The following is a 16,750-nucleotide window of genomic DNA, read 5'->3' as shown; positions in this document are numbered from 1 at the left end:
ACGGGGCAGATTAAAGATTCAGATTAATATACAAAATTATGGCAAACCTTAAAACGTTGTGATCTCAGGTAGTTCTCTTTCATGGCCTTTTTATCAGTCTGGTTGGGAACAGGAAGAAGAGAGAGAGAGAGGGGAAGATTGATCGTTGCTTACAGAAAGCAAAGTCATGGCCAACATGCTCATGCCTGGTTTTCCCTTTCTGCACCATAACAGGGAAGATCTTCCCTTCATTTCCAGGAATGGGAGCAGAACAAGCCAAGCAGAAGACCTGGCCATATGCCATCTTCCCATCCTATCTTGGGACATCTTGTGTTTGTTTTGCATCCCAGGGAAAGCACATCACAGTGGCAATCTCACAAAAAACAGACTTTACAGGAGGAACCTGCCTACCTGAGCATCTGCATGGCCATGGGAAGGCTGTACCCTCAAGGTTTGATTTTTCACAGCTTATTTAACTGAATTTAACTGAATAAAATCAAGGGCTTTCCGTTTTCTCAGGCACGTGATCTGTGTGTTCAGATTGCAATTGCTAATGCATTCTGCCCAGTCTGCTCCTGAAAATCAAACTCAAGAGTTTTTTATGCCCATGCCCATGGTTAGCAGGGCACAACTACACCAGGGCTGGTCAGTGAGCATCTCACACTATGGGCAGAACAACCCCACAGAGCAGCACCCTCCTGGCATCTCTTCCCAGGAATGGGGCTGCCACGGACCATGCGTTTTCTAGATGGGCTGGTATTGCCTTTAGGGGACAAATAATGTGTTTGGCAGACAGAAAGACAGCTGGCTTATCCACCACGTGTCAGGAGAGATGCTTGCAGTCTCCAAGAGTATCCAGAGCTGTGGTGGGAGAGCTTGGAGAGCTCAGCTCAGAGGTCTGAGGATGGGGATGGGGATGGGAGGCCCCCCCAGCCGGTCCCTGCAGTGGTGGATGCAGCATGTGCCACTCACAATGATGTCTCCCCCCTGGACGAACTGCAGCCGGGTCTGGAACACGAGGATGTCCAGCAGGTAGATGAGGTCACACAGGTAGTCCACCAGCAGCCAGCAGTGGATGTTTGCTGGGGTCTGGTAGGGGAAAGCCCAGCGGACGGGGATCAACCAGCAGTTCCAGTTCCAGGCCGTGACAACGAAGAACAGCCACAGTACATACATCAGATCTGCACACAGGGAACAGCACCACGATCAGCTGGGCAGACATCCCAGGGTTTTCATGCCCTGACCTGCCCTGAGCACAACTTGGAACCCTGCAGGAGGTCTCTTGGTGACAGCATTTAGCCACAGGTGAGCTGGGCTCTGGTGCAGAGTGAACAGCACCAGTCACGGAGCACACCGTGTTTTGTTGGGAAGCTTCCAGCTTTGCTCATTCAACTAGGTTTGCTTTTCCTTTGCTGCCACAACACAGACTTCCCTGTTTTGCTTTTCCCCCTGCAGCCATGCTGAACTGATGGCCTGAGCCCAGGGGCTTCCAAAGGGATGGGGAATAGCAGAGGCTAAGGAAAGAGCTGGGCTCCTGTGGAGTGGCCACCAGGCAGCTGATATTTCTTTTGTGACTTTTATTTTTATTTGGGGTATCCACACCACAGGGACAGGGTTTTCCCACTAAAAAGCCTGAAAGCAGAAGGTGGCTGTCCCTTCCGTGCCCGGCTGTGCTCCTGACACGCACAGCTATCGGGAAATATTTAGGAAAGCCTATGCCTTGCAGAGATATTTAAAACTCTAGGCTTTAGTGAAAGCTAAGTTGCTTCTTGCTTAGTTCTCCTCTCCTCTCTATAATGTCTCCTCTCTATAAGATCTCCTCACCTGCACCTCCTCCCCTGCTCAGCCCCTCTCCCCTGGTCCCACCAGCTTGCCCCCAGCCCAGGCATGAGGCTGTGCTCCATCACTCACTGGTGAGTGGGTCGATGCTGCTGGGGAACTGGTAGCTTTTCAGGCGGTCCAGCCAGGGCCGGTACTTGAAGGTGCAGCACAGCATCTCACAGTAGTGGTCATCCCCTGATGGCTTGTCCTCCTCCACCTCCCCTCCCAGGGGAGGCACTGGTGCTGCTGCAGGCGCTGGCTTAGCGGGCGCTGGGAGAGGTTAAAGTGGAGAAAAAAAATCTTGTTACTGCAATTTGTTTTAAGGTCTTTAAACTGTAAACAAAACATCCGTCTCCCGGAAAACACGGCGTGCGTGGGGACCCGCCAGCGAAACGCTCCCAGCCCCGCTGGAACTCACATGCCACAGGGCTCTCATCATCCGAGGTGACATCGGGGTCAACCAGCTTCTCTTTCACCTTCTCAGTCCTCTCCTTGAAGAGCTTCACCAGTTCCTGGAGCCGGGTGTTGATGATGGCACTGCTCAGGCTCGTGGCCGAGCCGATGCGCTCGGGCAGGCTGCGGGCAAACCATCGGGCGTTTCATGCAGGCAGGAAAACACCAGGGCAGGTTCACAGAATCACAGAATCCTGGAATGGTTTGGCTTGGAAGTGACCTTAAAGCTCATCTCGTTCCAACCCCTCTGCCATGGGTCTACCTTCCAGTAGACCAGGTTTCTCCAAGCCCCATCCATCCTGGCCTCAAACCACGGCCATGACCCATCCTTTAACTCACAGGACCTGAATTAGGATTTACCCATATTTATTTGGGTACTGTCTAATGAGAAGAACACAAGCTAAGGTGGTTTCAGTAAAAGATCATCGAGCAGCACCAACCTGAGCCTCATCTGTTCCCTGGGATGTGAGATGCTGTCAGAAGGCTTGGGAAGCACCAAGATCCCAGGCTGGATTGCATGTGCTTGGGAGAATATGATTTTAGAAGAACTATGGGGTGAAAATGTGCATCAAGCCCCTGAATTTATAAACTATATCTTCTCTTTTCGGCCTCTTCATTAGAACCAGTTTGGATTCAGACCAGGATGCTTCGCTTAGCATGGCTGAGAAGCATCAGCAGGGAGGAGGACAGAAACAATCTCGTTTGCTGTAGCCCTGGCTGGTTTGTTGTGATGACTGGAAAAAGGCAAAACCATGCTCCCTGTGGAGTGTGCCTCCCAGGGAGGGCAGCTCCCTCCAAGGCTGTCCCTGGGGCTGTGGGGAAGCCAGGGCCTGGGGTGTGTGATGCACAGCTTGTGCTCACTTTCTGCATGGAAGAAAAGGGTCATTTCTCCACAGTCAGTAAAAACAAGGTGTCCCCACAGCACTATAGCATATGTAGATCAAAGGTGCATTTTCTCTGCAGTTACACCTAGTCTTAAAGAGAATATTTCTGCATGTATACAGGAAAAACAAGAGAACAGTTTCTGCTCCAGTGAGCACGATCATAATTTTTGGAGAGGGGGTGCTTTCCGCCTTAAGCAGCACTAGAACCACTGCAGGCATGGCTCCCTCTCCCTTTGGTATCCCAGCACTTGTAGGATCTTTGTTATTTTCACCCAAGTCCCAGGATCCAAACCCCTGGAACTCGGCTGATCTGGAGCCCCCAGGTCCCACCACGCACCTTTCCCTCTGCTCCTCGTCCCAGCTCACCAGTTCCTCGTCCAGACCATCCTCTGGGACCAGTCGCCTCCTCCTGCAGACACAAAAACAGCGACCGAGGATCAGCTTGTCTTCCATCCTCAGCCAGCTCTTCTCCCTCCTCCTCCTCCTCCTCCCAGGGGTCATCTGTTTTCCCCTTCCCCTTCTCCTGCTGGGGTCAGTTTTCCCCTGTTCCTTTGCTGCTAAAGCCCTGTTTCTTCCCAGGCACCACTGAGCCCTTGGCTCCATAGACATACAGCCACCCAGCCCACTTTGGAACCCGTTTGGGACACCTGGTAAGATGTACAGAGGGCAGGCACTACCCTGTGCTTGTCCCCAGTGCTGCACTGTCACATCGCTGCACTTCAAGAGGCAGGCAAGGAAAGTCCAATACCAGGAATACCTATAAGATGTGTCCTAACACAGCTGGTGGCTTCCCTTGGCACAGATGGTTTTCTGAGACAACTTCCTTACATGTGGGCAAGCAAAGTGGCAGAAGGAGAGCTGAATATGAAGATGGCAATCACAACAAAATCTGGACTGGTTTGCAAACCTTCACCAAGCCCAGCATTTCAGCTGCAACAAACAAATGGTCTCCTGCCCCCACAGCTGCTGATCCCACTGGCCCTGGTACAAAATGGTTCAGTGCTGCATGTGGAGCAGGAGCAAGCAGGACACTTGCAGGGAGGTTGTCCTGCCATCACAAGTCTCTTGAAGAATGCCAAATGCTGTGAGCCCACCACCTCCAGCCTCACTGGCTCTCAGGTGTGTCCTGCTGGGAGGGAGAGCAGGTAAACAAGACTCATAAACTTTCATTCCCCGAGTGCACAGCACAGGGGGTGGAACAAAACCATCAGCCCCACTGTTAAAGCACTCTCATATGTCAGTGGAGAGGTTTCCAAAACCCTGCTTGGAGAAATAGTCCTACCAGGGTCTGTATCGTCGTTAGGACAACATCCATCATCTCTCACCAGCCTCCAGCTGCCCTTCCCTTGCCTCTGTGCCCTCAGGGTACCATGCTGCCCCACTGGCCCGTCCTCATCCCTGATCAAGCCCAGGATGCCCACACTGATAGGCTCTTGCTCTGTCAGGGAGACTCTACAGCACCTGGCCCACACACAACCATCCACTGCACAGCCATCTGGGACAGAAGGCCCCGTCACAGCCCAAACATTGCTCTGTTTTTGTGGCCCTTGGAATGCTGCAGCCAGAGGCCATCGGCATCCGGCTGTCCTGCACCTGCCTGGACGTGTGGGACGCGCAGGGTCCCTGCCCATATGGGATCAGCTGGAATATCCTGGTATTTACTGTCTGCAACAGCCTGTTTTGAGGCTCCAGTTACACAACATGTGGCTCATTAACGGTGAGTCTTTTATGACTCTGTCCAAACCACGTTCACTCTAATCCTTCACAGACCCATGTAGGAAATAACTCAAGACTGTGGCCAATAGAAGTGACTTAGGGATAACTGGGTGACTGCTCAATGAAGAACTGATGTCCTCTTACTCTGGAAAAACCAGCAGGAGAGGAGCATTTTTCTTCTGGTTCAGAATGATTAAATTTTATTTTTTTTGTGTAGGAGAATGGCAGTTGCTTGCCTTTAAAAATCTCCAGCTCTACCAAGGGACCTCCTCCACTGTTCTTTTGAGACAGTCCCTGGAGACACAGCAGAAAGGTTTATATGCTCACATGTGTAACTGCAAATATACTCAATGCTGTCAGTATTTGCACTGCAGGGATTGTACATGAAGCCTTGGGGCTCTTCTCTCCCAGTTTGAAAAGCTGTTCAACAGGCTGGATTATGGACATTTTCACAATTTCATTTGGTCCTCCAGGAGCTTGTTTATTAAAAGATCTAAACTATTAAGTGAGAATGACTATAGCACCTGGTTTTCAGCATGGAAAAAAACACTTTGGTTTTGAACTTTAATCCTCTGCAAGAATGAACTTCGAAAAAACCCACCCCAACAACAGACAAAAAAGCATCAGCTTCCTCCAGCCTAAATTTTAAAGCTCAGTTTTAATCCCTCTGAGAATAGAATCACTGAATGTTTTGGAAGGGATCTTAAAAGTCCAACCCCCTGTGACAGGCAGGGACACCTTCCACTAGATCAGGTTGCTCAAAGCCCCATCCAACCTGGCCTTGAACACTTCAAGGAACAGGGCATCTGCCATCCATCTGAAAGCACAAACCCAGGGGGAGATGCTGCAAACCCTTTCAGCAAAAATACAAGAAAATTATAGGGTTTGTGATGAAGGCCCAGATCCAGCACACAGACTCCCCACGCTCTGAATTTGGGAGCACAGACACTTGAGACAACAGACAAATGGGATCCAATCACGGCCTGGGGATCAAGCCCATCTCCAGGAGGACACACAGACAGGGCTGTCCCTGGTCCTCAAAAACCTTAAACAAAATTTAACCACTTAATTAAAAAAATGCAAACAGCAGGTGAGGCTTTTGCCATCTCCTCTGCCGTGCACAGGGGCAATTCCCGCCCCACGCACATCACCCTGGCTCACTGTCCAAACCTGCTGGAAATGGGCTGCTCCATATGGTTACAGAAATTTTCCTGTACTGGCACCACCAGGGGGTGAGGTCCCCGGGGCCGGGACCGCGTCTGGGCAGAGCCATACCTGGGGGATGCTGCGCCGGGCACCGCCAGCCTGTTGGGAGCGCTGGCAGCGGGCACCGGCAAGGGGGTACCATCGTTCTCTGCAGCATCGCCTGGGCTGTCCACATCCTTGATCTCCACGGTGGGGTAATTACCTGCTCCGTGGGGAAGGACAATAGTTGCAGGTGAGGGGGGTGCAGGGCCCCTCTTGCAGCCAGGATGGCTCCCCAAACCCCATCGCTGCTGCAGTGCTGCCCCCAGACCTTGCAGTGTGCTGGGAGGACTCTCCTTCTCCCTCCATTCCCTTCTCGCCTGGCACTCCTTTCTCCTAACTGTTTGGAGCATTTCTTTCTCTTTTTTTTTTTTTTTTTTTTTTTTTGCCCAGTTTTTAACACTTTAAGAACAGCCACCTGCTTCCCTTCTGCATGCCCAGATTGCAGTGATTTCATCTACTCCATCTGGGTGTTGGGTTCCCATGGTTTGGAGAACAATGGAGATTAGGATTCCCAGCTATAGGGGTTATGCAGGGACACAGGATTTCCAGGTGCAAACTTGCCTCCCAGGGTCTAGAAATTCTCTTGGGTCTTCTGAACATAAACATGTGGATCATGACAGCTCCAAATTGCACAGCACTTGCTTTTCATGCAGAATAAGGCACTATTTAAATAAATATTTATGGCTTCTCTCTTTTGCAGAGGTAATAACTGCTTCCTGCCACAGGCAGGGTTAGAAGCAGAAGGGTTGGATGTTTTTAGTGGGTAAAGAAAGATGCCAGTTGTCCAAAGAAGAAATGGTGCTGTGAGTTGCCTTGGCCAGGCCCCACAGTCGGCTTGGCTGTGAAGTGTCATCTCTTTTCTTAGCCATTTAACAAAATACAATGAGTTCCTGCAGGATTTCTTCTGTGGGAGGTTTTCACGCATCTGAAAGACCCTGTGCACCCCCTCCTGTTTCATGCTGATGTGGAACTAGTGGATCAGAGCGTGGCTTGATTAAATCCCTGAGAAATCTGCCTGTTCGGGTTGCAAAGTTAAAATCCTGTTGCATGTAAAGAAAAGCAGCAGAATTTGGCTTGCTGGTGAAAAACAAAGCAAAGCAAAGCTAAGCTGCAGAAAAGGCAGAAAGCCATGAGCAGCAAACCTCCACCTTCCTGTCCTCGTAGTATGAGCAGGTTGCATGAATGCTAGAGAGAAAACAGTGTGTGTGGTGATATTGCACCCTCTGCCTGCAGGTCCTTCGGGAGAGCTTTTGACAGAGAAGGTCAAAACACACAGCATTTGCAAACGCTCTGTAGAGTTAGCTAAAAAGGCACATAGTGATGAAGCAGAAGCAGAAAACACATGGATTTTTTTTTCCCCCAGCCTCTGTGCTGCAACATGAAGCATGCTTTTATTTTTATTTTTTTTTTTTCTCCCTCCGAAAGCAACGAAAAGCAACTACTCTGGGAGCCACCCCCTGCCCGTCTCTATGCAAAGCCCGTCGTCAAAGCCAACTCATCTCTAATACCTAGAGGGGACTGCTCCTCATGGCAAAAATTGGGGTTGACAACTCCGGCCTTTGGCCTGCTGGCGGCAGGGACGGGGGCGCGGGAGGCGGCGGCGGGTCGGTAGCTGGGGACATTGGGGAGCAGCTCTAGGGCCCCGCGGCTGGCAGGGGAGGGCTCCCCGCCATCGAGCGGCTTGTCATGCACCAGCCGGTCTAGCTCGACGTCCCGGGCCCGCCTGGCCATGCTGCTAGGAGCCTAGGTGCTTCAAGCAAAGTACAAGGCATCTGAAGCTGCAACAAAACACAGAGTGGTTTTGAGTGGTTTTACGTCGAGGTTAAAAAAAAACGCGGGGCTGCCGCGGGCGCTGGGGCTGCCCCGCTGCTCACAGGTGTTGGCAGCACAGGGCTGCAGTGGTGGCCGTCCTGCTGTGCCCTCTTCGTAGAATCACAGGATGTTAAGGGTTGGAATGACCTTGGAGGTCATCTAGTCCCACCCTCCCCTGCCATGGGCAGGGACACCTCCCACTAGACCAGGTTGCCCGAAGCATTATCCAACCTGGCCTTGAACACTGCCATCCACAACCTCCCTGTTCCGGTATCTCATCACCCTCACAATAAAGAATTTCTTCCTTTTATCTATCCTAAATTTCCCCTCCCTCAATTTTTACCCATTACTCCTTGTTCTATCACTGTAGTTCCTGATGAACCAGCAATTTCTAGCATTGCTGTGAAATGGGGGTGCCCTGCATGGTCTGCATCAGCCTGCACCAAGACTCAAGGCAAACCCTTCCCTGTGCAACTCCCTGACATCAGTGCAGTTATTCCAGGACCTGCCTTTGTTCGCTCAGGCTGTGATGGCAGTTCACCATCTAATTTTCATTGCCAACCCATTGCTTCCTAAAAGGCTACATTAAAATGTGCTTTGTGCCACCTGTTATTCCCCAAATCAAAGTGGTAGAGAAAATCCTTTTTATCCCTGTACTTTCTCCAGCTGAAGGAGAAACCCTAATTTCACGTCAGGGATTGCTTAATCAGCAGGACTCAGCACTGCACAAGCACCATCCATTCAGAGCTGGCTCCAGCCCATGCCAATGTTGCCACCATGCTGCACCCTTGGGATGCTGTGCCCATGGGATGCTTTACCCCAGTGAAAAGCCCCAACTGCCCATGAAGGCCCATGCTGCAGAGAACTCAGCTGCCTGCTCCCCAACAGCAGGGAAGGAGAAGCTGGATTCTCCTCCCATCAGGCACCACATCGCCTGCTTTGATTCGTCCCCATTTGGTGTTATACTGCTACATGTTATACCTTCAGCATTGGTTTCAGCAGCTTCAGCTGTCTTCTCTTCCACCTTTAAAATGAAAAAAGCCATTTTAAGGAGAAAAAGCCCTCCTCTGTCAGTAAAAGAGCAGATTTTGCAGCCTGACTGGATTCCCCATATCGCCCCTATTTGCCAGACTCTCAGCTCCTTGTTCAGCGCCAACTTTGTAGGGTGAAACAGCCCTCCCTCCACCCACAGCTAATGCTGCTGGCTCAGCTTCAGGGATGGGGACATCTTGGTGGGAAACATGTCCAGTGCCCAGCCCAGTTCCTGCTCCTCCCAGGGCACTGCATCCCCCTGGACAAGCTCTGTGCCCCTGGTACTCACTGGGCAGCAAGAGCTCATTGCAGACCTGAGCCCAGGCAGGGAGCGATGCCATACCTGTACAAGAGCACCTTCGAGGTTACTTATCTCAGCTACTGCCTGCTGCTCAAACTTGAGGGCCTCCTCAGCAATGTAGGATTCATCCACACCATTGGTAGTTGGGAGAGAAGAGAGCAGGGACCTGGGAGGGAGAGAAAAAATACTGTGTAGGAGACCAGGTGAGAGGTGCATAGACAAAGCAGGGCATTGCACGTGCACAAGCTAAAATTGCAGAGGCAGAAAGATGCAAGCAGCATGTTTCTCCTCCTGTGCATAATCATTTCTCATATAATTAAAATTTGCCAAATAAAAAGCCCAGAGCCTAATTTCCAGGCAGGGCTTTCCCAAAAGCACCATCCAAATCCCACATTTGCCTGTGCAAGGCACTACCAGGACACATAATTCTCATTTTCTTTCAGCAGCAAGTGCAGACCTCAGCTCCACCATTCTGACAAAGGGGCTCACAAGATCGAATTTATTGCTTTAATATAGCCTATAACTGAAAATAAGCACTTCACATGTGGCTCTGTGCACTTATCTCCTGATTTGCTCTTTCCTGGAAAGGAATGCAAAGCAGGGATAGGTGACAATGAGAAAAATTTTAAGACAGCTAAATGCATGGAAATCGAGAAACCATCTTTCTGTATCCTTGGTAGGTGCAAAGTCAGAAGAGGTATGTCACAAGCAGTGGTTGCTCTTTCTCTTTTTCCTCCATGTCTTCAAAACCTGTTGTTTTCCAAGGTATTTTTAAAAGTATTTTTAATAATTCCCCCCCTTTTTTATTTTAATTATGCTCCCTTTAAACACAATTGTAAGTCCTTCCATCCTTATTTAGAAAACCTGTTGGTTTCCCTCTTGTTTCCCAATAAACAAACACATTGAAATATGAAGCATCGTCTCATTCACCCCACAACTGAAGCTCAAGTTTCTATAGTGAAGCTCCAGGAACAGATTTTGATGAAATACAAACATATGGGTTTGATAGTGAATAATCGTGCGTTTTCAGCTTCTTCCTGAAAATCTGGCTACTTTAGAGGAATTAACAGAGAATAATATTGTAGCACCAGCTAATAAACCCCTAAATGTTTATCTCATGCGAAATCCAAGCAAACTACCTAACTAAGCAGAAAGATGTCTCTCAACACCACCTAGACCAAAGTCACTACCTGCCTGACAAGAACTCGTGTATTTTCTACAATAGGAAAAAAATGTAAAATTGTACCTACTTGCATTAAGCAGTATTTCCAGGCAGAACACATAATCCTCTCTTTACATTCAGCTCTGTGGCACCCATAACAATTCCGACTGCCCTGAATTGATGGATGCGGGTTTAAATAGCATGGACCCTCTCCCGGAGCTGGGCGCTCCCGCCTCCCGATGGAGCCGCCGGACCCGCGGGGGGATGCCCGGGGGCCGCGGTTGCCACGGGCGGCCTCGGTGGAGATGGAGCCCGTGTCACCAGGAGACTCTCGCCTGTCGCCAGGTGCCGCGTCAGCAGCGAGCCCTGGGATGAGCCGGTTTGCAAAAGCATCGCTCCCTTCTCACCCATCCCTCCCGCACGCATCCCTCTCGCACGCATCCCTCCCCAGCGCAGCGCAGCACAGCTGCCAGCCAGGCTGGGAGCTCCGCTCTGCCAGGAGGAGCTCGCTCGTCCATGGGTGTTTCAGCCTCTCTGGCTCGTGAACGCAGTTGAAACAACAGCTGCGTTCACGCTCCTTTCCAACAAAGCCATTAAGGCAACGGGAGACACTCACTCTGCACTCTCCTCCCCCTCCTCTTTCCTCTTTTCCTCTTTCCTCTTCTCCTCTTTCCTGTTCTCCCCCTCTTTCTTTCTCTTCTTCTCCTTCTTCTTCTCCTTCTTCTTCTTCTCTTCCTTCTTCTTTTCCTCCTTCTTCTTCTCTTCCTCCTCCTTCTTCTCTTCCTCCTCCTTCTCCTCCACCTTCTTCTCCTCCACCTTCTTCTCCTCCTCCTCCTTCTTCTCTTCCTCCTCCTTCTTCTCCTGCTTCTTTTCCTCCTGCACCTTCTTCTCCTCCTCCTCCTCCACCACCTTCTTCTCTTCCTCCTGCTCCTTCTCTTCCTCCTCCTCTTTCTTCTTCTCTTCCTCCACCTTCTTCTCTTCCTCCACCTTCTTCTCTTCCTCCTCCTTCTTCTCTTCCTCCTCCTTCTTCTCTTCCTCCACCTTCTTCTCCTCTGCCTTCTTATTCTCTTCTTCCTCCTCCTTCTCCTCCTCCTTCTTCTCCTCCTCCTTCTTCTCTTCCTCCTGCTCTTTCTCTTCCTCCTCCCATTTTTTCTTCTCTTCCTCCTGCTCCTTCTCTTCCTCCTCCCATTTTTCCTTCTCTTCCTCCTCCTTCTTTTCCTCCTCCTTTTCCTCCTTGGTAGTGCTTGGGGAGCTTAACCACAGTCTGGGAAGGAGAAACTCATTAAGTAAAATCCACAAAGTATGTCTGAACCTCACATGAGGAGCCCTGCCAGTCTCCCCAACCCCTTTGGCCAGAGATGCTCTCCCTCCATCCCCCAGCCAACCTCCCAGAGGGGTTGGATATGCTGGGACATACTGGGCATACAGTTTCACATCCCATTAGTGTCTACAGCTCCAAGCAGGTGCGAAGGAGAGTGGGAAAGAGTTTGGGAACCCAAAACCAGAGTCCTTGAGCCTTCAGATTCCCCTTGCTGCATGGGAAGAGGATGTGCTTAGGGGTCACTGGTTGCTGATTTTGACCAAAACCTCCTGTTAATGAAATCCAGCCCCAGGACAGGCTGTGCTTGCTGCCCACAGCTTCTCACAGCTTCTGTAGTAAGGGGTAAAAAAATCTGAAAAATATTTTTATAGCATGCCCAGTGTTTTCTGGTTGAGCAGGAGAGACCTCTGCTGAGCCAGTGTGGCTCAGGGCACTGCTTGTGCTTAGTGCAGTTGAGCATTGCCAGTGTTGGGAGGTGGGGACCACTGTGTTAGCCCATGCTGGGCTCAGGGAGCATTTTGGGGGTCTCAGAAACCCTTTGCGAGTGTGCATGGGCACCTCTCATCCCCCTGCTGCAACACAGCCTGCTTCTGGCTCTGAACACACTGCCCAGCCCTTGGGAGAACCTCAGCAGGCGTTTCTTTTGGGAGAAGTAGAGTGAATTCTACAGAGACAACTCCTATTTCTGAATGTCATTACAGTTGAACGTGCAACTGCTGGGAACAAGGTCCAAGCCCTCTTGCTTTTAGGGCCAAAATCTCAGCCTCCCTCAGCTGTCCTTTGCAGGGCACTGTGAGCATTGCATTGATGGCTCTGCCACCACCTGCCCCAACCCAAACCAGAAGCAAAGGACATTTGCTGAAACACCTTTTGGGTTCTTCTGGTGGATGCCCCCCTCTTCCAAAACAGGCACCTCAGTTGCCAGCTCCACCACCAGTGCTGGCAAGGAGGGATGCCTGGGGACATACTTGTCCCCTCCCATGGCCACCACACTGGTGACTGGAGAACATGTAGACCTGCTCATCAACAGCATCTTCCTTCTCCTACCTGTTTTCTTCTTCTTCCTGAGGTTCCTCCTGTATGGGGGGAAGGGAACGAGCATCTGCCTCTGGCTCAGCCTTGTGACTCCAGGCCATCATCTCACATGTGTCTTCATTAACCTGGTCATCAGTGACCTCTTCCAGGATGAGGTGGGTCTCCTCGGGTTCCCCAGGGGGGATATGAACTGAAATTGGAATGGGGAAAGGGAGATGATGAAGTGAGAGTGTGAGAGTATGTTCTCAAGGGGTCAGATGTAGGGCCAGGACAGATCCTGTGTTTCATCTGCTTGATGCTGCAGTGCTGAAGCAGCTCTCAGCCTGCACAGATTTGGGCAGCCCTGGTGACCCCAAGCTGTGCTGGGCAGATGCCTTGGGCCCTTTGCCAGAAGGAAAAAGAAAATTCACCATTTTGTGCCAAGCACAGCCAAAGCCCTGGGAAGCCCTTGAGCAACCTCGTGCAAAGTGACCCTGCCTGCAGCAGGGGGGTTAACACTGGATGAATTTAAGGTCCCTTCCAACCCCAACCATTCTGTGATTCTATGTAAGCTATAACCCTCTGCACACAGATGACTGCTGGCTTCCCTGCATGTGTAGCCACCTCCACCAGCAGCGATCTGGCCCGTTTCCAGGCCACATTTTGTCTCTCCTTGCAGTCAGGAGCAGCCAAGGGAAGAGCCCAAAGCCTCTCCCTTTGTGAACTCCCAGCAAAGTGCTGCCCTGGCACAGCCCAAGGGCCCTGGATCTGCAGAGCAAAACCCAACCCAGAGCCCACATTGCAACACCCAAGCACCACACCATGCCTGCTCCAAACACTCCCCTGGCCACGGTGTAGGGAGCATCCCATGCACACTGCCACTGCCCAGCATCAGTGGGGGAAAACCCATGGTGGGTTAGTGGGGTGATGCCAGCCCAAATCTATGGCAGGTTTCTGGGGAGCTGTGCAGCAGCTGCAGGGTGAGGAGTGCAGGTCTGACCCATGTTGAGCCCTCTCTGTGTCCCAGGGGTACCCATCCTACCACGTCAGGCACACACCAGAGAAACAGGAGGAGGAAGCACATCCACTTACTGTAAAATCAGTTTATTTTGATGTCTGCCTGACAACAAAACTTACATGTCCACAGTGAAGCTGAAGGGAAACATGCAAATTCAACTACAGAAAGGCAGGAAACCCAGGCACGCTTGTACCAGTGCTGTATTCACCCACCTCAAGGTGTCCATGATATTCCCTCTAGATCTCTGTTAATTAAAACAGGGGACAGCAAGCAGGGAGGTGGCTTTTAAAGCACACCATGGTTTTTGTATACATTATATGAAAATGGGGCAAATACTAAAATTGTGGCCTGGTACAAGCAGGGGATGGATCTCAGGGTGGTCTCTTGGCTCACGACTCATCATTATTGGTTGCCTAGATGGGCCTAAAGACTTACAGTGAGATGGTGGGAGATCTTAGCCCAGCCTGTCAATACATCAGGGGGTTTATACAAGAGATGGAGGAAGACTTTTTACCAAAGTCAGTGGAAGGTGTTGGGGAGTCAGGGGAGTTGGACCAGATCATATTCAAAGGTCCCTCACAAAGGTCCCTAGTCTGAGATTCCAAGGTCTGTACCCAACACTGGGGGGGTAGGGGTTCTCAACCCATCAAGTCCAGTGTGCCTGCACTGGCTGTGCCTGCCTGCACTCCTCCAGGCTGGAGACAGCTCCTGGGATCCCTTCCCTGCCAAGACACTCCTGCCACTGTGGTTAATGCTGCATCCAAGGAGCTGTGAGCTTCAGGAGGGAGCAGCTGTTGTTGGGGGTAAGAAGAGTTTGGGGTAAGTTCTCTTAGAAGGAGAGTCTGGGCAAAGGTTTTTAACCATTAAGTCCTACCTATTCACCTAGAGATTAACCTCACCCATCTGATCTGCTGCTGCAAACCAGAACCCTTTCCACTTGCTGGGAGAAAACACTCAGTTAGTGGAAGAAAAGCAATAAGGAGCTGACAAGAGCTTCAAGAGCTTTATAACATTACACCTCAGAGGCAGAAGCTGACTCAAAGAAACCTGTGGGTTTCAGCTGGAGGTCTCAGACTGAATATTCAGATTTTAGGGGAGCATTGAGAGAGCCAGGAGTGCTGGGAGACTGCAGCAAGAGGCTTTCTGCCACCGAGGTGTCCTGAGTGATGCTTTTCTACCATCCTATAAATTGTAGCTCCCATCTCATAGACATTGTCCTGCAAAACTAATAGCTCCAATTCCCAGAGAAAAGAGGGAGCCAAGTGGGACAGCCCTGGGACTGGGGACATGCAGCTGGCATCTCTGTGCCAGGCTTGGGTCCCCACTGCCCCAACTGGGAAGGAGCTAGAGACTATTTTGCAAATTCCCCATTGCTTTTCCTCCCCAGCTGCGCTTTCTCCTCAGGTTGGTCTCATTTGGGTGTGGGAAGGGCTGGTTTGCCATGGTCTTCGTTTTCCGTTTGTTTCAGAGGCGCTAAGCCCCTTTGCCCCCTGAAACAAAAGGAGAAGGAAAACATTAATGAGCGTGCTGGCAGTCTGGGGCCAGGGCAGATCCCTCAGTTAAGTGACCTGGAGATGCCTCAAGGCACCAAAGCCGGCTGTGCACCAAGGCTGTGCCTGCCCAGCACATCCCTGGCTTTGCCTCTTTCAGAGCTCCATGGCAATGCACAGGTATCCAGTTTGTATGAGCACAGGAGAAATGCCCCTTCCCAGGATTTCACTCTCTGAGGTTCTGCCAAGCTGTTGGTGGCTCAGCAGGAGCAACCTCCTGGCGTGTTCCTGGGGGATGTTCCTGGGGGATGTGCAGCTTCTGTGTGCCTCAGCAGGTCCCTGCTCCCGTCAGCAGCTCCCCCAGCCCAACCAGTCACTCCTTGCCAGGGACAGCACTTGCATGGGGCTGTGCAACCCTGCCCAGTCCATCCAGAGAGGCATCCAGAGTGGCTCTGCCATTTTGTCCAGTATCCCCCAGTGTGTCTGGTGGGGGAAGCCAAGCCCGACTGCCTGCAGAGCCGGTGCTTGATCCCCTCCACAGGCAGGCAAGAAGCATTGTGAACCCCACAAGTTTTCCCACAACCATGCAGACTCATATCTAACACACCTAATCCCAGGATTTTGTTTTCCTGAGGTACCTTCTTAGACAACTCCCACCAGGCTTGGCAAACACATTCCAGCTTTAGCAGCGAGGGTGCCAGAGGGGGGAAAGAAGGCAGCAGGTTTGAATTCCCTTTGATCAAATCCCACCAGCTCAGCAAACATCCTCCAGCACAGCTCGAGGACAGATCTTGAGATCAGCACTAACTTCAAAACCTGGGACCTGAGGATGGTGGGATGCTGCACTTAGAGATTCCCATAAACCCTGAGCTTTACCAAGTCCCTGCCACAACTCCACAGCCACTCCCATTTCTAAAGCATCAACAGCCTCCCATGGCTTTCCCAGGGGATTCCAAGGGCTCCCAAGCTGGCACCCAGGGCAGATCAGGGGATAAAAGATGACAGGGACCCCTCTTCCCAATAACCTTTCTGATAAGCTCAACAATCAAACTCACAGTGAGATGGAGCCACCACTTACTTTGTTCCACGGGACTCAAGGTTGCTGAGGCCACTCCCTGCCAGGAGGAAAAGGGAAACATGACTCATTGTCCATTTTCAGTAATTTCTAGCCTAAATACCCATTTGCAGTAAAAGTGGTCCTATTTCCCTAAATACCCCACGTGATTTCTCATGTCAAGTTGGATGGCTTGGCTGTGGACACACAGGATAATACGGAGCAGAGCACATCGGTGAGCTCGCCTGGGGGCAAGAGCAGGAAAGGAGAGCATGTAAACCTGCTGCTGCTGTTTATCCTTAGAACTGAGACTGCACCTGGGTGAGGTGCCAGGGCCTGGACACCACCCAGTGCTGCACAGAAAGGCAAGGAAATGATAAAGAAAACATGCTGCAGGCTCTCGTGCTGCTTAGAAGCCAAATCCTGGTTTTCATCAGCTAAGCAG

General features: G+C 51.1%; 1 protein-coding gene across 2 annotated transcripts in view; it reads right to left on the bottom strand.

Annotated features, from left to right (window-relative positions):
- CNGB1 (cyclic nucleotide gated channel subunit beta 1) overlaps positions 1–16,750 on the bottom strand; it is a 29,376-nt gene that overhangs the window by 8,432 nt on the left and 4,194 nt on the right. For both annotated transcript variants that reach the window (XM_051801735.1, XM_051801736.1), the window contains 11 exons: positions 16,330–16,366; positions 12,777–12,954; positions 11,025–11,672; positions 9,289–9,412; positions 8,895–8,937; positions 6,129–6,261; positions 3,475–3,546; positions 2,219–2,376; positions 1,891–2,070; positions 952–1,160; positions 48–98 (listed from right to left, as the gene is read on the bottom strand). In XM_051801735.1, the coding sequence (XP_051657695.1) occupies positions 48–98; positions 952–1,160; positions 1,891–2,070; positions 2,219–2,376; positions 3,475–3,546; positions 6,129–6,261; positions 8,895–8,937; positions 9,289–9,412; positions 11,025–11,672; positions 12,777–12,954; positions 16,330–16,366 (1,833 nt within the window). The remainder of the gene's footprint in view (positions 1–47; positions 99–951; positions 1,161–1,890; positions 2,071–2,218; positions 2,377–3,474; positions 3,547–6,128; positions 6,262–8,894; positions 8,938–9,288; positions 9,413–11,024; positions 11,673–12,776; positions 12,955–16,329; positions 16,367–16,750) is intronic.

Source organism: Manacus candei, unplaced genomic scaffold (assembly GCF_025592945.1).
Source record: "Manacus candei isolate 608988 ecotype Guabito, Panama unplaced genomic scaffold, ASM2559294v1 h1tg000053l, whole genome shotgun sequence".
NCBI lineage: Eukaryota > Metazoa > Chordata > Aves > Passeriformes > Pipridae > Manacus > Manacus candei.
This window is presented reverse-complemented; position numbering and strand designations above follow the sequence as displayed.